Source organism: Phyllopteryx taeniolatus, chromosome 3 (genome assembly GCF_024500385.1).
Source record: "Phyllopteryx taeniolatus isolate TA_2022b chromosome 3, UOR_Ptae_1.2, whole genome shotgun sequence".
Lineage (NCBI taxonomy): Eukaryota > Metazoa > Chordata > Actinopteri > Syngnathiformes > Syngnathidae > Phyllopteryx > Phyllopteryx taeniolatus.
In genome coordinates, this window is record NC_084504.1 from 27,764,502 (window position 1) to 27,785,126 (window position 20,625).

Consider the following 20,625-nt stretch of genomic DNA (forward strand, 5'->3'; position numbering starts at 1 on the left):
GCAGGCGTCTCAATAAAGAGACTGTGACGTATGTAGCACGTTGAAAAAGTTCGGAATTTATCCATTTTTTTTATAATTTTTTTCTTTTTTGCTGTCTCACTCATTCATTCACTCTTATTCATGAGAATCATTCCATTATTTCGGTAGTCCGGAGATGCCCGTTTCCCCGCACGGATAAAGGCATTGACGGTTCTAAACGATCTTTGTGGGAGCTTCCGCTTCCGTGGGCGGAGTTTAACCACAATTTACTATGCTTGGGGGAAAAAAGGAAAGAAAAACCAAACCAAAAAAAAACCAAAAAAAACTTGCTTCGCTGGGGAGTGACTGACAGCAAACTGCAGGTAGGTGCAGCTGACAGAAGATAGAACTTTTAAAAAGTGACTCACTAAAAGCACCGGTAATTGTCTTAAGGCACTTTTGTTACGTGTGTCGTTGGAGGTTGCTGGGGAAAGAGTTTGTTGTCTGTTAGTTAGCTTGCTAGCATCTGGCGTTTAACAACCGTTAAAACAATCGTGAGCTCGTTATCGCTCATCCCGACTGTGCGGATAAAAGCAGAAATATTGTTGATGTACAGCCAGTGGAATGACGTCATACTCTTAACTGTAGTGTAAATGTGTTTGATGTTGACAAGCCACATTCACATTGTACTCAAAAAAGCACTGGGCTTTCTGCTGAAGGAAAAAAAAAAAAAAACCCAAGTCTTCAAAGACGTTTAAACGGAAAATGAAATGAAAATGTTGTTTCCCGTGCTTGGTTGCTGTTAGGGTTAGCTGAGCGTCCAGCACTGACCTTTGCTCCATTTGTAGCCACTCTTGGATCCGATGGCAGCTGTTGCAGAGCGTCTGTTTTGTTGACAAGACACCGCCTGGGAAAGGCTGCGTGTGCTTTGAACTGTGCTTTGGACGCTCCGACATGCTGACCGCCTTCAGACATGACACCCCCTACAATATTATCACAGTTACCGGTCCCATATGACCTCTGACCACCTTCAGATGACCTCCTTCGGACATGCTAGAATCAAATATTGCAGTCCGTTTGCAACCCTGCTCTGCCTCCCAGCAGATTGGCTTGAGTCAAAGGACAAGGACAAACCATGCAGTTCACGGGCGAGCTACAATAGATCAGAATATAATATAAATGACTGTGTGCAATGAAACTATTTGTTATATTAACAAGACGCGTTCGGATAATGCTCACAGGACATTTCATTAGGCGCCCTTGCACGATCTAATGAGATCTGAAACGACAACTGAATCAAACAAACAAACACAAAAGTCTGCTCTTGCAGAAATAAGAACTACACCGTATCATTCTTTTCAAAGGTTTTGCTGTTAAAGTAAGCAATTCAAATATTAGGGGAAGGTCTCAGGTCTCACTATGATGCTATGACTACAACGACATGACTAAACCTATTGTTAAATTCATATTTCACCAAACTGAGCATTATCATGTTGGAAAGGCGCCGTTTTTAGCACAGTCCTTGTCGATGATCAGAGTTTGCATCAGTGTTAATGTTGTGGTCAATGTCCTTTTTTTCTCAGTCTTGTTTTTGATATTTTATAGTTCGAGGTGTCACAAAGCCCCAAAAAAAAAAAAAAATATATATATATATATATATTAGCGTCAAAGTCTTTTACTTTTCACCAGACGCCCCTTTTCCGGTGTTTTTTTGGGGACCTTAACACATTCTACTGCTGATTACTAAAGGATGGAAAAAGCTGGAAACCAACTTTTATTTTGGTGAAAGCAGAGCGCCTACTTTTGGTAGGTTCCGTGCTTATACTGTCACAGAACACAACAGTCGAAATGCTGTAAAGCGGCTGGCAATGTGGGGAACTTTGCTTTCGCAATGCCCGGCGGTGAATGAGTCAATACAAATGTCACTTCGAGCTGTTTCCTTTTTTCGACAGTGTCAGGAGGATGCCCGCGAATGCTCGCGTTTGCATTGTTGGGATTAATGCTATGGATTGTTTTTCACCTGCGGAGGATTAATAGCAGCGCAGCGGCGATGCCCGAGAAAGGAGAGGACTCTCCGTCGAGCGACGGGCCTTCTCCGCTTCAGGAGAATGTGCCCGCCGCACACTCCTCTCATGGCGGCCGACGGCGTGTCTCAACACAGCCTGAGGAGAACAGCCTCCGAGCCCGCAGCTCCTCTACGGGACCTGACGTGAAAGAGCAACAGCGGCCCCTCACCCCACAAAATCCTTCTACGACCGATGTGCCGATGCTCGGATCCGGGCCCAGGGCGAGGGAGCGTCTCAAGTTTATTCTGGGAGCCTCGGAGGACAATTCATCGGACGAGGAGCCTTTAGCAGCCAAGCCGCCGAGCGGCGCTTCCCAGCCGTCAACCTTCGCCGCCAAATCATCTCGTCATCTGACATCCCCCGAAGTGCCGCAGCCCAGCTCCTCGGGCATGAAGTAAGATTTAGCCATTTAATGCGGCGGCATACGGTGTGATGCGTACGCGTACGCAGATGGATACGTTCTTTGTCTTGATTATTGTCAACTGTGGTCTCGTTTGAAAGTTGTTTACGCTCGAGCGTCGAGACATACGGTGCTCCTACTCAGCCCCGTCCTCATTAATTGGCTCTTATCCTCTGACTGCAACAAGCTGACCTGTGCTACCACACCCCTTTGAAATTTGCGCTCTGGCTCCAGGTCAAAGCACGGCCAATCACAGGGCCAACCGCCCCCTCTTAATTCCGAATTACATTGACAATGACAATAGTACATTTTGTGATTTTTATTGGACTTCTTCTCACGGGCAAAGGTAAGAAGTCTCCTTTCACAACACTTCTACACAGTAGGCATAAGGAGGAATATTGAGTTGTGTGAGAAGCCTTCTTTTAAGAATCCAACGGGACCTTAAAGTCAAGCGCCCCGCCCCTTCAGTAGTACAATTTGGAATTGGAGCAAGATTTTGGGGAAATAATGGCTCTTAAGGCAGGGCCGATTCGAATCGCATTCTACAGCTTAGCAAAACACACATGCAGTCCCTTGTTCGAAATACAATACAGTGTTTGTTTTGATATTAACAGTGTACGACAGTTACAAATATTACAATGTTACTTGAACATTCCCCATACAGTTTTATTTATTTTTTTTAATGATAGCAAGATCCTAGAAGAGTCCCATTATTGCCTTTTTTATGTATTTAGAGTTCTGGAAAAGATTGTGTTGGACTCTTGGAAAATGCCACTAGGTAGTCATTTCAAATATTTCGTCGTTGCTTCCTCCGAATGGCCTTCAAGGAACACTTTGTCCGCTCTGTTGAAACTTTGAATGGGCAGCTTGTGATCTGTCTTATCCGGACTTGTGGGAGGGGACAAGCAACAGAGGGAATCGGCCAGGAAGTGTTATTCATTTCACGTGCGAAACGCACAAGCTCGTAACGCTTGCTACGTAATGGAGGGAGATATTTTCAAAGGTCAGTCACTTTTAAGATTTGTTATTTGACACCAGCTAGTATATATACACACACACGTGTGTTTTGTGTCCCGTTTCTCCATTGGAATTTAGGGTTGCCACAATTCCCAACAGATGCCGCTGCACATGTGTTTGAACAGGAAGAATTGCTCATGTCGCTGTAGTTACGTAAGCTCCTATTGGCACAAGCGTGTGTGTACAACAACAACAACAACAACAACAACAACTAGAAACAAATTGTCTCCAGAGGAGGGAAGCGGAATAACAGTTGTTTCACTCTGAGCTTCACAGCTGAAGTCAGGCGGCTTTTATCAGTCAGATAAAACTCCCCGTTTTATGTACTGTACATGCCGCTTATGTCCCGCATGTGCTGACATTCCTCAAGGGGAGAGAAAAGATAAGAAAATGGAATAAAACATGCTTGGAAACAAGTACAATCTCTTGCAGTTTGGGTTCACTTCCAAACATGGGCAAGCATGTGACTCACTATCGGTCCTATTTGGAGGCTTTGGAATGAACAGTGCTGGAAATGGATTGTTTTGCTGAGCTGTTACTAATCGTTTGCCTCTCTCGCCTATCTATTAAAACATATTGGAAACACCTCTCACCGTAATGCCACCAAAACACGCGGCTCTTATATTGGACCTAATTACCGATCGGGCCAGTGAGTGCGTAGAATATATATTTTCAAATCAATCACAGCAATAAATCACCACTGCTTTACACAGACTGTTTCAAATGGGTTTCGTTGCGATGTCTGTTGTGTTGTGTTGTGTTGTGTTGGGATAAATATTATTTATACAATGTGAACTTTCCGAGTGGGTCTGAGCGGCCAGCTATTATTGGACTATATATTTGATTCATTTTATGCTGTATTCACGTCAAGTTGTTTTTAGGACAACAGTTTTAGCCGTGTAAAGCACTTTGTGAGATGTTTTCAGTGAGAAGTGTTACAGCTCCAAATACAATTGACTTGCAACAGCAGAAAACAAGATAAGGACATACAGTACCGTAGACTGGCTGCCGTATCCTAGAAACTGAACTTTTGACTTTGACTTTTGACTTATTTTCTTCATACCGCTCTTCAGTTGCGTACCTGTGCGGTCGCACAGAACTCCGAAAAGCTCGTGGCGGCTACCTGTCGCCGACGTTATTGACGAGGGCATGCGAGCCAAACGCTGCTTGTTGGCAGGACAACTAATTGCAACGTTTCCTGCTCCAGGCCCAGCATGTCTGGCCCTCACTTGGTAAAAAAAGGACGCGAAGACAGAAAGATGGATCTGCACAGAGACTTCACGGTGGCCTCACCTGCCGAGTTTGTCACCCGCTTTGGTGGAAATCGTGTCATCGAAAAAGTAAGAGAACAAACAAAACAAAACAAAACAAAACACTGCTGTTCTTCCTAAAGTACCTTTTGATCTTTTCATTGGAACGGGTTGTCAATTTGGTTTTCTAAACTTTGTAGCCGGGTGGTGCATGGGTCAAGGAAGAACCCGATATATTAAAGGAATTTATGTTCACCATTGAAGTTACAGTGGCATCAATGTAACTGGCCTGTCGGTCGTCCTCAGTTGCGCTTTTGGATGAACACGTGTCATTTAAGGTCCTGCCTACTTTTTAGCCCTTCGCTTATTTTGCAGGTGACAAATGGCGAATTGTTGCCATTATATTCGTCTGCTGTGCAAATGCCCTTCCTTGTTCCCTCGGCCAATCGGTTGTTTCTGTCACAGGTGCTGATCGCCAACAACGGGATCGCCGCAGTCAAATGCATGCGCTCTATTCGACGCTGGTCCTATGAGATGTTTCGAAATGAGAGGACCGTCCGCTTTGTGGTCATGGTTACCCCTGAAGACTTGAAAGCTAATGCAGGTACTACGTAGCGCTTATTATTGAGCACGTTATCAGCATGCAGCGAAATAATCTATGTCCGTCTGTTGTCAGAATACATCAAAATGGCCGATCACTATGTGCCTGTTCCCGGTGGACCAAACAATAACAACTATGCCAATGTGGAGTTGATAGTTGACATTGCCAAAAGAATCCCAGTGCAGGTAAGTAACACTGTTGTTGTTGCTGCTTACTGCCTGATCTACTCCGTGATTAAAAAAAAAAAAAAAAAAAAGATAATAAAAATGCTAAAGCTAACGTGTCTCTCGTAACAGGCAGTGTGGGCCGGCTGGGGTCATGCCTCAGAAAATCCCAAGCTCCCCGAGTTTTTGAACAAAGCAGGCATTTCATTCTTAGGTAAAACAACATTTGGAAGACCACTTCTTGGTGTCGGTCGCTTGTTTTTCTCATTCTATATTTATTGTAGGGCCATCCAGCAAGGCTATGTGGGCTCTCGGGGATAAGGTGGCTTCATCTATTGTGGCCCAGAGTGCAGACATTCCCACGCTACCGTGGAGCGGATCAGGTTTGACCTCTCCTTCTCGTCTCACTTTACGTAAACAACACCGTTATACTGTGTATATTCTTCTTCTCCTCTTAACAGTTTGTGTTCAGACTGCTCCATCTTTAAGAATAAGGGTCACCAAAAACACACACACACAAAAGCTAGTGAAAGAAAAAACGTTAAACGAGTTAATTCTCAAATGCTCATTGAACTGAGGGGTTGAGATTTGCTGAGGGTTGCTTGAAACGTCATCCAAAAAGCGTTGTGTGACTTTAGAAGCCCCCCCCCCCCCCCCTTAAAAAAGTTGTCTAATTCAAATTGTAGGACTTTTGACTTCCGCTGAATATATATTAGATACTCACGGAATCTCTTTGTGGTGGTGTAGAACTGCACTTAAAGGGGAATTGTAGACACCATTTTTTTCCTTCAATGAAATCTCTTTAGCTTGTGTTTATCCATCCATTTTCTCTATCGGCTGTCCTCATCGGGGTGGCGAGTAACTGGAGCCTATTGCAGCTGGGGTACACCCTGGACTGGTTGCCAGCAAATTGCAGGGCACATCAAGAACAACAACCATTCACACACACACAAACCTAAGGACAATTTTCAGTGTGCTGCCCTAGATTGTGTTTGTTTAAAAAGAAAATGCTTTTCTGCTTGTCCCGTTCCAGGTTTGAGAGTGAACTGGACAGAGGCTGACCAAATCCCCAGCAATGTAATCAGTGTTCCTCCTGAGGTCTACACAAAGGGCTGTGTTCAAGAAGTAGATGATGGTCTGGCGGTAGGCGTGGTCAACATATCTGGCATTTTTCAAAATATGCCGCCAAAGGAGTGGCATCCCATATACTGTATTGTGTGTCTCTCGTGGCAGGGAGCTGAGAACATTGGCTATCCGGTTGTCATCAAAACCTCGGAGGGCGGGGGCGGAAAAGGGATCCGAAAAGTAGAATGTGCTGATGACTTCGCAAGCTCCTTTAGGCAGGTATGTGTACTCCTTTTTCCTTTTTTTGTTTTTTTCCATGCCAATGCCCGTGTCACCCAGCCCCACTTTTGCAGTGCTTTGGATGTCATGACAAACACGTTCGTTGGGTGCAGGTTCAGACGGAAGTACCTGGCTCGCCCATTTTCATCATGCAGCTGGCCCAGCACGCAAGGCACCTTGAGGTTCAGATCCTGGCCGATGAGTACGGAAATGCCATCTCCCTGTTTGGTCGAGATTGCTCCATCCAAAGAAGGCACCAGAAAATCATAGAGGAAGCACCTGCGACTATAGCGGCACCCTTGACGTTTGAGCAGATGGAACGGGTCAGTCACGTCGTTTATTTATTTATTCATGTGTACTTCCCCCCCCTATGTATTGGCCCCCCCCCCCCCCAGGTGATGATACTGCCTGCTTGGTCTACAAATTGTCACTTGGTTTCCTCTTCCTGACCTAGTATGCTGTTAGGCTAGCCAAGATGGTGGGCTACGTCAGTGCTGGAACCGTGGAATATCTTTACTCTGAGGATGGAAGTTTCCATTTCTTGGAGCTGAATCCTCGTCTGCAGGTAGAACATCCCTGTACAGAGATGATTGGAGATGTAAACCTTCCAGCTGCCCAACTTCAGGTAAAGCCATCACCGGACCGTCCCAAATCTAGTTACAGAAGATGCAATATGGACAAAAGTATTTGGACAGGTGGCCACTCACTTCACTCACGGGGAAGTGAAATGAGAAGAAAATATGCATTATCTTTAACCTTACCGTTATTATTGCTTCCACTTTTCTGTAAGATTGGGTGTGGGATGTTTTTCATCCACATCGTGTTGGATTCGATGGGGTTGAGCTCAATCTTATTTCCTCCACAGCGACACGCACACGGCCACGCCTCTGTGTGGGCTTTGCACACTGGGCCGTGGCCATGTTGGGACATAAAAGGACCTTCCCCAAACACGTTGCACAAAGTTGGGAAACTGTCGCGCTAATGTTTAGCAGTCTAGAGCAAATCCAGATGGATTGTGGCTTTTCCAAATATTGTTGTCCTCATTGTATGTTTTCTCAGAATTCCCAGGGTTTGGCAACAAATTCAGTCAGTTTCACACATGTTGTCATCCACGGCAGATTGCCATGGGCATCCCCCTTTACAGAATTAAAGACATTCGTTTGCTCTACGGGGAAACTGCATGGGGTGACAGCATCATTGACTTTGAGACTCCAGAATGCCCACCGAGTCCAAGAGGGCACGTCATAGCGGCCCGAATCACCAGTGAGAACCCTGACGAGGTGGAGCTCGCCCTCGCCAGTGCAATTAAGAATTGCAATTGTCCTCAAAGATAAGTCTTGTTTTGTTGTTTGCAGGGCTTCAAACCCAGCTCAGGCACAGTACAGGAGCTGAACTTCCGCAGCAGTAAAAATGTCTGGGGTTACTTTAGCGTCGGAGCAACTGGCGGTCTGCACGAATTTGCTGACTCACAGTTCGGACACTGTTTCTCCTGGGGGGAGAACCGAGAAGAAGCCATTTCGTAAGTCTCTCTTTGTAGCTACACTGATAGCGTAAAACAAACATGCGATTTGAGGAAAATATACCAAGTTGTGTTTCTTGCCAGTTCCTAAAGTTAGAAAGGGTAGTTAAAACTCCACTGCATCATACTAATATTTGGCAACCAACAGCTATAGGCGGAGCTAGACACAGTCCAGCCAGAGAAACATGATAAAAGAGGACTGGAATGGGAAGAAGAATTTGTCAAACAAAACATCTTTTCATAAACATCATAAGAGCAAAACAGAGTATCCAAAATAATAATAATCTACTGTTGTCTGTCTCCTTTCTTGATCTGGTGTCATCCTTGGGTCGCTACGTGCTTCAGGAACATGGTGGTGGCTATGAAGGAGCTTTCAATCAGAGGTGACTTCAGGACCACTGTCGAATACCTCATCAAGTTGCTGGAGACGGAGAGCTTCCGAAACAATGACATCGACACCAGCTGGCTGGATCGCCTCATTGCAGAGAAAGTGCAGGTATGAGTTGTTTGGTAGCTGTGTCATCATGTTGACCTGCCGAATTTCCTGACAGGAGGCCATGTGACCCTTCTGCAGGCAGAGAGACCGGACACCATGTTGGGCGTCGTCTGCGGGGCTTTGCACGTTGCCGATGCGAGCTTCAGAAAGAGCATGTCGGACTTTCTGCACTCACTAGAAAGGTCAGTCTTTTAAACATCTGGACACTAATAGGACTGCGAATAATTGTGGACCCAAATTCTTGTGTACCGACAGAGGCCAGGTTCTGCCTGCTGCCAGCCTCCTCAACTGTGTCAGTGTCGATCTCGTATATGAAGGAGTGAAATTCTGCTTGAAGGTATCTTTCTTTCCCGTTTTCTAGCGGAGTTGCTCCTTTCATTGTCAATCAGCAACCATTGACTTTGTCGACTTTAGGTCGCTCGCCAGTCCCCGACGACGTATGTGGTCATAATGAATGGCTCCGACATCGAAATAGACGTCCACCGCCTGAGTGATGGTGGCCTTCTGCTCTCCTACGATGGGAGCAGCCATACCACCTATATGAAAGAGGAGCTGGAGAGGTAAGTGTTCTTCTACTGAATTCCTTGACATTAGTTTCACATGGACTACTCGAATTCCGCAGCTACCGCATCACTGTCGGCAACAAGACGTGCGTGTTTGACAAAGAAAAGGATCCCTCTGTGCTGAGATCGCCTTCTGCCGGTAAACTACTGCAGTATATCGTCGACGACGGAGCTCACATTTGCTCAGGAGAGACGTACGCAGAGATCGAGGTGAATTTGAGGGGACGTGCCTTTTGGCCGATCTCGGGCAAACTCATACATTGCTGTATTTGTTTTTCTGTTTGTGTTTGTGGACTCAGGTGATGAAGATGGTGATGACTCTGAGTGTGCAGCAGGCAGGCCATGTACGTTTTCTCAAGAGGCCCGGGGCAGTTCTGGAATCGGGTTGTGTGATGGCACATATGAACTTGGATGACCCTAGCAGTATACACCGGGCAAGTTAACTCTTAATAAATCTCAAATGTCCAGGTTTCGTCATATTAATGTAAAAAAAAACAAAAAATGTCATGTTGTGTAGACACATCATGTGAAAGCAACCTATATCTCCTTTATCTTCCCCTTTTTTTCATACATTCGGGATCCTTAGATACTATGTTTCATATTTCGTATTTTATCTCTTTTTTTTTTAATTGTTAGTAATTTGGCATGCCAGCTTTTGTTTGAATTGTGGAGACTACTGGCACAGTGAATTTCCTTTGCGGACGAATATCTATTTGGGTATCTATGCTCTTTATATCTGTTTAGTGCACTACCCCCCCTGATGAAATGAAGTCTTACTCTATTTATATAATTATTGTAGGTAGAGCTCAATACAGCCACCCTACCGGCCCAGCACCCATTGCCCATTGTTGGGGAAAAGCTCCACCAGGTCTTCCACAGCATCCTTGAAAATCTAGTTAAAGTAATGGATGGCTACTGTCTCGAAGAGCCCTACTTTAGCACCAAGGTACATCTCGGCAAGCTTACCTGCTACAGAATCTCGATCAACATCAAAAGATCATACGGACTTTGTTGTTGTTGTTTTTAAAAAAGATCTCTTTCTGCAGTTGAAACAGTGGGTAGCAACCCTCATGAAGACTCTGAGGGATCCCTCTCTGCCACTGCTGGAGCTGCAGGAGATCATGACGAGTGTGGCGGGTCGGATCCCACCTGGTGTTGAGAAAGATATCCGAAAAGTCATGGCCCAATATGCCAGCAACATCACCTCTGTCCTGTGCCAGTTTCCAAGCCAAAGGGTGCCAACCGAAACTGTTTTTTTTTTTTTTCCTAGAAATCAGTGCTCCGCATAAATGGGTACCGTCCCAAATCTTTTTAAAGTAACCTTTTCTTTGTTTTCATTTTTATTGAAGATAATATAAATAAGTTAAGATTCATGAATGAAGAAATCATTTTTACTCTCATAAAAGTCAGCTGGGAGAGCACTACGCAAAATGGATGGATCAACTACTATAACAACATTCTTTTTTTTAATGGAATGACTATTCTTTCCCCATCATAAATGAAGGAAAATGAGTAAAAGGCGCGTCTTTAACAGGTGTTTAATTAGGGATTTTGCTTACCTTATTTTTCAATACTAGAAATGCCAATTATGTTGCAAAATATTCAGCTATTTCTAACGGCGTATATCAAAGCCGAGCCCAACAAATAACTGAGAAATATGTTGGACTCTGCTTATTAATGCTGAGTTCTGTTATTGTATAAACTAATGATCCAACAATATTCTTTTTCAATCCAGATTGCAAATATTCTCGACAGCCATGCGGCGACTCTTCAGAGAAAGGCGGATCGAGAGGTGTTCTTTATCAACACTCAGAGTATTGTTCAGCTGGTGCAGAGGTGAGCTTGTTCCCATTTCTCAAAAAGGAGTTCAGTCATTTGGCATTGCACTGATTCATTCCTGTCTTATGACACGTGTTCCAGGTATCGCAGCGGAATACGGGGTTACATGAAATCGGTGGTTCTGGATCTGCTGAAGCGATACCTTCGAGTAGAGATGGAGTTTCAGCAAGGTGACAGTCGTACTTTATCTGGAGTGCAAACGTTTTGATCGTAAACTAACTGGCGTGTGGGATTTGACCTTTTTCCACAAACAGCTCACTACGACAAGTGCGTAATCAATTTGAGGGAGCGGTACAAGCCCGACATGAGTCCTGTGCTGGAATACATCTTTTCTCATGCCCAGGTCTTCAAGAAGAACATCCTGGTCACGATGCTCATCGTAAGGCTCCGTCATATTCGCCGCAACTGAAATTCAACGCAACATAGAATATCTTCGGCTTTCTGTAGGATCAACTGTGTGGCAGGGATCCGACGCTGGCGGACGAGCTGATGGCGATTCTCAGTGAACTCACTCAACTCAGTAAAATGGAGAACTCCAAGGTCGCCTTACGAGCCAGACAGGTAAGACTTTGAGCGAAGCGGTCCACTGTGACATTGTGCACATTTGTAGCGCGTCACGAGGCGCTAGTTTATCTCCTGACATACCATACACACCTCACTCAAGTGTAATCATCCGCTGTAGGTTCTGATTGCCTCTCATTTACCATCGTATGAACTGAGGCACAATCAAGTGGAATCCATCTTCCTTTCTGCCATCGACATGTATGGCCATCAGTTTTGCCCGGAGAACCTGAAGGTGTGTGTGTGTTATGAATACACGTCGTGGCCACTTTTACCAGTGGGATATCCAATCATTTGTGTCGTTCCTCTTGTTTCCGCCAGAAACTCATCCTCTCTGAGACCTCCATTTTTGATGTGTTGCCCAATTTCTTCTACCACTCCAACCAAGTTGTCTGCATGGCTGCGCTGGAGGCATGCATCGTGATCTCACCCTACCTACGGGATGCTTTGACGCATTGGTTTATTTCGTAATAGCGACATGATATGATCTCGGTCTTGTTTGCAGGTGTACGTGCGTAGAGCTTACATTGCCTACGAGCTCAACAGCATCCAGCATCACCAGCTGCAGGACGGCACGTGCGCTGTAGATTTCCAGTTTATGCTGCCGTCATCGCATCCCAACAGGTAACAAGGCTGCAGCCTTTGCTCCAATGGTCCCGACTCATCTGGCGATGGATGACGAGCTGCAGGCCGTATCGCACAAATGCTGTTCTGTCATACTTGCTCTGAGGCAGCTGTGGGGAAAGTAACATAACACTTGGTCTCATGTGTTTATGTAGAATTAGCTTTACCCACTAAACTGGAATGTGCAGTCTAAATCAGGTAGAGGAGGATGTTGATCCTCCACTGCTAATATTCACCTGTCAATCATCTTATTTCAGAGGGAGCAGCCCTACTCTGAACAGGTAGAGTAAAGCTCCTCCCAGCCAACTACACCTGATGGCGTGTGTGTCTCACAGCAAAGCATGCCCGTTGCATTGTGTCGCCTTTCTAGCGTTCCTGTGAATTGCGAAACATTTTCTCTCAAGGACCGTCATAACAAGTCCTTCCTAATTCACCTTTCTCGCTGAGCTTCTCTCTGTGCGACACTTTTCTCAAACCGTTACCGAGCCTTTTGAGAGGTTCAGTCGGTTTATCATGTTCCTCTTAAACGTCTCATATTGTCCTCAGATTTCCATTTGGATCTCAATAACAAATCGTAATCCTTTTAATGAAACAATGAAGTTAAGATGTGTATAATTCTGATTGCACATGAGGGTGATCATTCTAGTTTGCAAAAAAACCAAACTGCAATTGCCTCAAATACCTAAAATGGCTTTGAACCTTCTTTTTTTGTTGTCGTCGACAAAGCACGCATCACAACAGGGCAAATTTGGTGGCGCCATCCGCTAGTCCCAGTCTACGTCTTCCTTTCTTTCAGGGTTCCCGTCCCACTGAACGCTTTAGGCCAGTTGAAAATGCGGCGGCAGAGCAGCGATCTGTTCCTGGAGGGAGCTCTGTCCCCACCTTGCCAACGCATGGGCGCTATGGTAGCCTTTCACTGTTTTGATGATTTCAAAAGGTCTGTCGCTCATTATTTCCACACCCATTCCACATTCATCAAGCATTAAGAACGCTGGCTTTCTTTAATTTTGTAGGACCTTTGACGAAGTTCTCTGCAGTTTTGCAGAGCCTTTGTTGGAGAACCAGCCATTTTTAGAATCCTGCTCCAGTTTTTATGAAGATGAGAACTTTAAGGTGAGTGCTCTTGTTGTCATTTGGATTGCTGTTTCTCTGGCGATACAACTTCTGCTTCTTTTACTTCCTGACAGAACACCAGGGAGAATCCAATACACATTATTAATGTATCAATCAAAAAAGCAGACACTGAGGATGATGATGCCTTAGTCACCGCCTTCACTTCCTTCGCCCAGTCAAAGGTCAGCTCATTTGCTGTAGTGACGGTTGTAGTTTTCATGTTTGAAGAAAACTCAAATGTGCTGCCCTTTTTTCCCCCATAGAGATCACCCCTTTTTGAATACGGCATCAGAAGAATCACATTTTTGGTTGCGCAGAAGGTAATTGTAACCGGTTGCTACAAACGACCATGATAAATAATGATTATTGATGATCAATATGGTGGGAAGTTGAGTGTGAATTGGTTGCTTGTCTATACGGTCTGTGCTCTGCGATGGACTGGTGGACAGTTCAGATTCACTCCAGCCTCCCCCCTTGACCATGTACAGGGCATATTCGTGCGTAATCCTGTTTCTTTTCAACAGAGGGAGTTCCCCAAGTTCTTCACTTTCAGAGCACGAGATGGGGTAATTTTATTTTTGTACTCTCAGCCAACATCATGAATTGCGCTGCTGTCTGAGGAGGTGGTTAACCCCCCCCCCCCTTATCTGTTATTATGTGCAGTTCCAGGAAGATCGCATCTACCGTAACCTGGAGCCAGCTTTAGCATTTCAGCTGGAACTGAACCGCATGAGGAACTTCGACATGACTGCTGTTCCCTGTGCCAACCACAAAATGCACCTCTACCTGGGAGCTGCGCGTGTTCAGGAGGGTGCCGAAGTTACAGATTACAGATTCTTCATCCGAGCTATTATTCGCCACTCTGATTTGATTACGAAGGCAAGAGACTTCCCAAACTAGTTATCGCTTTTCTTTTCACAGTGGGTTTTTATATGACGACTATGTGATTGGGTACTTGGCTTGTCTTCGTGTGCAATCAGGAAGCCTCCTTTGAGTATCTTCAGAATGAGGGAGAACGTCTTCTGCTGGAGGCCATGGACGAGTTGGAGGTGGCTTTCAGTAACACAACCGTGCGCACGGACTGCAACCACATCTTCCTCAACTTTGTCCCCACCGTCATTATGGACCCATCTAAAGTGAGTGTGCTGCACATCTCTGCTGCCGTAAAAACATGTCGCACAACATTTTCAGCGTACGTCGGATTACGTTATTGAATGAACTACAATACAATACAATTGTGTATTTGAATGAATGTTTTGAGCATTCTCGGTTCAACGTCGTGCGCTTTTATCTCGCAGATTGAGGAGTCCGTTCGTTCCATGGTGATGCGCTATGGAAGTCGTCTTTGGAAGCTGCGAGTCCTGCAAGCTGAGCTGAAAATCAACATTCGCCTGACTCCCACTGGGCACGCAATCCCCATTCGTCTTTTTTTGACGAACGAGTCCGGCTATTACTTGGACATCAGTCTGTATAAGGAAGTTACCGACCCAAGTTCTGGACAGGTCAGAACGTCTGACTTTAGTGGCTTTGTGAATGGCTATTTCTTTTACTTTATGCCACCCTTTGTTGCTATAGCTGTTGGTGGACTTTGTATTGGGTTAATAAGTCTTAGTTCACTTAATTTCCTCCTAGATTATGTTCCAGTCATACGGAGATAAACGGGGACCGCTGCAAGGCATGTTGATCAACACTCCCTATGTTACCAAGGACTTGCTGCAGGCCAAGCGTTTCCAGGCTCAAACTTTGGGCACAACATACATCTATGACTTCCCAGAGATGTTCAAGCAGGTCTTTTTGAAAACATTGAATGACTCAACTTTAGTTTTGTCATTCCTTATTCCTTGTTCTCCAGATGTCTCTCTCACATCACAATCATTCTATAGGCTCTATTTAAGCAGTGGGGGCCAGGGGACAAATATCCTCAAGATATGCTGACGTGCACTGAACTGGTTCTGGATCCACAAGGTCGACTGGTGCAGCTGAACCGCCTGCCTGGAGACAATGACGTAAGCTGCACATCCGCTGGAATACATCGTAAGCGTTTTTCTTCATGACTGATCGTCAGTGTGATTGTTTCAGCATACCTCTCTTTGTCAGGTGGGAATAGTCGCTTTCAAGATGAAGATGAAGACGCCGGAATATCCGGAAGGTCGAGAGATCATCGTCATCTGTAACGACATCACCCACATGATTGGGTCATTCGGACCTCAGGAAGATGAGTTGTTCCTCAGGGCCTCCGAGTTGGCGAGAGCTGAGGGAATCCCTCGCATTTACATCGCCGCCAACAGCGGAGCTCGCATTGGTCTTGCTGAGGAGATCAGACACATGTTCCAGGTGGCCTGGATTGACCCCTCTGACCCCTACAAGGTAAAGGGCCTGCTGGCGTTCCCCTTTTTGTCTCTAGGGGTCATTCAGGAAATCTGCAAAATCTTTCCAAACTGAAATGAAGGATATTTATTTGGTGTGTACATCTCTCTCTCTAGGGTTTTAAGTATCTTTACCTGACACCGCATGACTATACACGTATCAGCGCCACCAATTCTGTGCACTGCCACCATGTGGAAGAAGGAGGAGAGTCCAGGTATAACAAACAATCCAACTCAAATGCGTGTACCGGTAACTCGTGGTGCGCCTTTTCTCGTATATTCTCTCACGCCAGTGTTACAATTACTGTTTGTCCGTCCAGATACATAATCACTGACATCATTGGGAAGGATGAAGGTCTTGGGGTGGAAAACCTGCGAGGTTCAGGCACCATTGCTGGAGAATCCTCTCAGGCCTATGAAGAAATCATTACAATGAGCATGGTAAGGCTGCATGGCAGACGTGTGTCATTTTCCTTGAGAACAGGGTTGATGACGTCTATGTTTTGAAAGGTGACCTGCCGCGCTATTGGAATAGGGGCGTATCTGGTACGTTTGGGCCAAAGAGTGATCCAGGTGGAGAACTCTCACATTATCCTGACTGGAGCAAGTGCGCTGAACAAGGTTTGTTTTTTAAATGTAGTGTCGGAGCCCGATCTTTTTTTCCTCTAAAAAGAAAAGGTATCAATTTAGCAGGGTGAGAGCTTTAAGGTAAGCCCTGGTGTTTGCAGGTTCTGGGCAGAGCGGTCTACACCTCCAACAACCAGCTGGGTGGCATCCAGATTATGCACAACAATGGAGTCACCCACACGACTGTGCCAGATGATTTTGAGGGGGTCTTCACCATTCTCCAGTGGCTCTCCTACATGCCGAAGGTTCTGCCGAGTATCGCGGACGCTACTGTGCTCATGGCAACCTTTTGTGTTCCTAACAAGAGATTGTCTCATCTTCTGACAGAACAAACACTCCCCTGTGCCCGTTGTACCAACCGCAGATCCAGTTGATAGAGAGATTGACTTCACTCCTACAAAAGCCCCGTATGACCCCCGCTGGATGCTGTCTGGGAGACCCCACCCGAGTGAGCCCCATAACTGGAAAGTACGACCGCCCCTGTCCGTTGGCCAACGAGCGAATATGCTTGTTTGTGTGAAATATTCGTAGCGGTGAGAGGTGCCTGGCAGAGTGGATTCTTCGACCACGCCTCCTTCATGGAGATCATGGACTCCTGGGCTCAGACTGTCATCGTGGGCAGAGCACGGTGAATCTCTTCTACTAACGAATAGGATATAGTACAATGTGTGTAAACAAACCGCTGTCTGAAATCGTCCAGGTTAGGAGGGATCCCCCTTGGCGTCGTTGCCGTGGAAACGCGGACCGTGGAGTTAACTGTCCCAGCCGATCCGGCCAACTTGGATTCCGAATCAAAAGTGAGTAGCTCTAACGACGGTCACAACATGAGGCATAGCGTCCATCGCACCCTCAATGAGATAAATAATGACTGACGCTCCGGTTCCATTGCAAGCAAATGTTTCTATATGCGGTTGTGGTTTAGTCTTGTAATGTATCATCATTATTGTGTTCCCTGAAGGCTGTCGAATGTTCTTTTCCCAACCCTGCTCCACTGGCTCAACCTAGCTCAAGTGGCATGCTTTGGCGACATCTCATTCGAATTCACATACAGGCTACGCATATGAAGCGGTGTGCGTGTTGTGTTTCAGGTTCTGCAACAGGCTGGACAAGTGTGGTTTCCTGATTCCGCCTTTAAAACGGCTCAGGCGATTTGTGACTTCAACCGTGAGCATCTGCCTCTCATGGTGTTTGCCAACTGGAGGGGCTTCTCTGGTGGAATGAAAGGTGCAGCGTGTACACTGCAGACGAACGACACTGTGGGCAAAACACGCTTGAATTTTGAACGAGTCACTATTGTTCCTTCTGGCAGATATGTACGACCAGATATTGAAGTTCGGGGCTTACATCGTGGATGCCCTGCGTGGTTTCCATCAGCCTGTGCTGGTGTACATTCCACCGCATGCGGAACTGAGAGGAGGGTCGTGGGTTGTTATTGACCCCACCATTAACCCTCTGTGTATGGAACTGTATGCGGACAGAGAGAGCAGGTGCGTGACTCAAGTGGCCTGATGTGAATATGTGCGAGACTGACTCGTATGCTGAGTGAAGTGCTTAGCAATCAACGTCCTTGTTGTGTCTCTCCAGAGGTGGTGTGCTGGAAGCTGAGGGCACAGTGGAGATCAAATTCAGGCAAAAGGACCTGAAGAAAACTATGAGAAGACTGGATTCTGTCTATGCTGGTCTGGTTGAGAAGCTTGGCAAGTGATCTTTTTTTAAGTCTACTTAATTCGTTGCAATATTGTCAATTGCCTCTCTTCTGACTTTCAAGTGCACCCGTGTACTTTCTAGCGTCTCTAGATCTGCCCGAGAAGCAGTGTCGAGACCTGGAGGCGAAGCTCAAAGCGAGAGAAGAATTCCTGTTGCCAATCTACCACCAGGTGGCCGTGCAGTTTGCGGATCTTCACGACACTCCCGGCAGGATGCAGGAGAAAGGTGTCATCGCCGTGAGTGTGCACGTACATGTTTGCGTACACGCTCGCACTCCGTGTGAAACGGAAGTAGAAGAGGCATCTAAGGGTTGACTTGAGCAAGGTACAAACATGGTAGGGAACCCTTAGTTTAATGAGATCTAATATAACCCTAACCCTAAAATATAACCCTAACCCTAAAATAGCTTCTCTCACGGAGAAACAAGGTAACCAAAATACCACCCAAATAATAATATTGTCTACCAGTCAATGAAAACTTTTCTAGTGGATTGCAAGAGAGTGTACCTAATGAAGCTTATTCAAATGATTTTGTTTGCGTTCACTTGCTCCTTTAGGATATTTTGGACTGGAAGAAGGCACGGCCTTTCTTCTACTGGCGTTTGCGGCGCCTCCTGTTGGAGCAGGTGGTGAAGTTTGAGATTCTCAAGGCCAACAAAGACCTCAGTGACGGACACATGCAGTCCATGCTGCGCCGCTGGTTTGTCGAAACAGAGGGAACCGTCAAGGTCGGTGGCTGCAGCGCGTGTAGTTCAACACGCGAGGGATTTCAATTGGCGTGCATTTTTGTAACCATATTCAACTAAAATAAAATGCAATCCAGGCATGCGACATTTGTATGTTTTTCCCCCTTGTTTGGCATGCCTAGTCAATAGCCGCAAGCACTTTATGCTTCTTTCTGACTTCACCTCCAGGCGTACCTATGGGACAACAACCGAGCGGCGGTCGAGTGGCTTGAAAGAAACTGGTCCAAAGAGGATGGCGCTCGATCCGCCATCCGAGAGAATATCAAGTACCTGAAAAGGGAAAATGCCTTGAAACATATCCGCAGGTACGCACACGTGCACGTGCACTCCACAAGTTTGTACAGATTACTATTAGTATTATGTATAGCATATATATATATATATATATAAAATGATGGACCCATATTACTGTAGTAAACAAGTGGTCAAAGGTTGAGGTCAAAAGTCAAACCAGTGAATATTCCTTTTAAGGCCCGTTCCAGCAGTAAAGTTCAGTGATTTTGATTTCTTTTTTTGAATGCTGATTTTTATTTGCAAAGCTACAAAAACCGTTTTCATCAAACGTTGAAAGATTTGAGAGGACATCTGATGCAGCGGGTTCAGATATCGCTGATAATGATCACTTTTGTCGTTATCTGAGAGCAAAGTTCCGACATTTTCAGCGTTAGACAGAACGAGTTGGAATGTATTCATTAGATTTGACGTGCGGTAACTGTTTCTCTTTGTTTTCATGTCAAAGTCTGGTCGAGTCCAACCCTGAAGTCGCCATGGACTGCATCATCCACATGAGCCAGAACATGACTGCGTCACAGCTCGCCAAGCTCTCTCATCTGCTTGCTACCATGGACAACAGCAACACCAGCTGAACTCTGCAAGCTTTCTCAAGGCTTGTCTCACTATCAAAGGGCAACCGATGACTTATCTGCGTACACTTGCACTTTGAAGAGTGTAATGGTAAACAACTATTTGTATGAACTCGTGTCGACGCCCTCTTTTGTCACACAATAGCAAAGCGCGACAGGTCATGTCATCATGCAAGGACGTCGAAAGATGCCACGTTTGGTTGACAAGCTATCACTGTAATGCACATTGCACAGCTGCTTTGCTTTTTTCTGGACGCATAATACCAGCCAGTGTTACTTTTGCCTTACACATACAGAGCTTCGTATTTACATTTCAGGTAGGAGCTGGTTGTGCAAAGCAGTCATTCATTCGTTTATTACTTTGGCAACATCCGTAACCAGAGTGCTAACATTTAGCACTACGCAAAATTAGTATTACAGCTTATGTTGTACGAGTGTCCAGATCATTTTCATTGATTTGTCATCAGACAAATCTTGGTGCGACCATCGCTGTGAATGTTCTTGAAATGAAATGACACATTTCAGATTTCCTAGCTATTATGTTGCGCAATCAGTTTGGGTTTCCCACGCCACATTGACTAAAACACCAAATCGATTTGACGCGGACATCTAGAATTTTGCTTGAGTGCATTTATGCATATCGTGACCTTAACTCAATGGTGGACTTAACATTGTTTCCAGCTACAAGTATACTGTTTTATATCAATGTATATAAGCTCTGTTCTTTGTCATCTTGTCAACAGATGTGTTCATAAATATCACTGATTTATTTTTGGCAAAAGAAACTCATTTTATTTACCCA

General features: G+C 45.4%; 1 protein-coding gene across 11 annotated transcripts; it reads left to right on the top strand.

Moving 5' to 3' along the window:
• Positions 1-193: 193 nt before the first annotated feature.
• On the top strand, positions 194-20,592 carry acacb (acetyl-CoA carboxylase beta). 11 transcript variants are annotated; one of them, XM_061768181.1, is made up of 54 exons: positions 195-341; positions 1,911-2,418; positions 4,649-4,781; positions 5,157-5,295; positions 5,368-5,477; positions 5,589-5,670; positions 5,741-5,839; positions 6,490-6,599; positions 6,690-6,800; positions 6,914-7,123; positions 7,255-7,425; positions 7,919-8,080; positions 8,156-8,319; positions 8,665-8,815; positions 8,894-8,997; positions 9,071-9,152; positions 9,230-9,375; positions 9,438-9,588; positions 9,678-9,816; positions 10,182-10,324; positions 10,425-10,613; positions 11,114-11,214; positions 11,299-11,387; positions 11,472-11,596; positions 11,665-11,778; positions 11,900-12,013; positions 12,100-12,189; positions 12,284-12,402; positions 12,660-12,683; positions 13,199-13,339; positions 13,416-13,515; positions 13,590-13,697; positions 13,779-13,835; positions 14,040-14,081; positions 14,179-14,394; positions 14,496-14,651; positions 14,814-15,017; positions 15,148-15,303; positions 15,399-15,521; positions 15,595-15,882; positions 15,999-16,096; positions 16,202-16,322; positions 16,392-16,502; positions 16,610-16,753; positions 16,836-16,956; positions 17,040-17,136; positions 17,209-17,305; positions 17,597-17,732; positions 17,818-17,995; positions 18,093-18,205; positions 18,297-18,451; positions 18,772-18,942; positions 19,129-19,265; positions 19,700-20,592. In XM_061768181.1, exons 2-54 carry the CDS (start codon positions 1,931-1,933, stop codon positions 19,824-19,826), a joined length of 7,257 nt encoding a protein of 2,418 aa, XP_061624165.1. In that variant the 5' UTR covers positions 195-341; positions 1,911-1,930; the 3' UTR covers positions 19,827-20,592. The 11 variants fall into 11 exon arrangements, 7 of the variants coding, with proteins under 7 accessions (XP_061624165.1, XP_061624170.1, XP_061624166.1 ...); XM_061768182.1 differs by having other exon boundaries at positions 196-341; positions 15,613-15,882; XM_061768185.1 differs by having other exon boundaries at positions 233-341; positions 1,987-2,418.
• Positions 20,593-20,625: the final 33 nt, after the last annotated feature.

Bases quoted from the DNA above. Each gene is read 5' to 3' on its own strand.
- acacb (XM_061768181.1), top strand. From the start codon at position 1,931: ATGCTCGCGTTTGCATTGTTGGGATTAATGCTATGGATTGTTTTTCAC. The intron at 6,600-6,689 runs GTAGGCGTGGTC...CTCTCGTGGCAG, and splicing joins AAGTAGATGATGGTCTGGCG to GGAGCTGAGAACATTGGCTA. The intron at 14,082-14,178 runs GTAATTTTATTT...TATTATGTGCAG, and splicing joins CTTTCAGAGCACGAGATGGG to TTCCAGGAAGATCGCATCTA.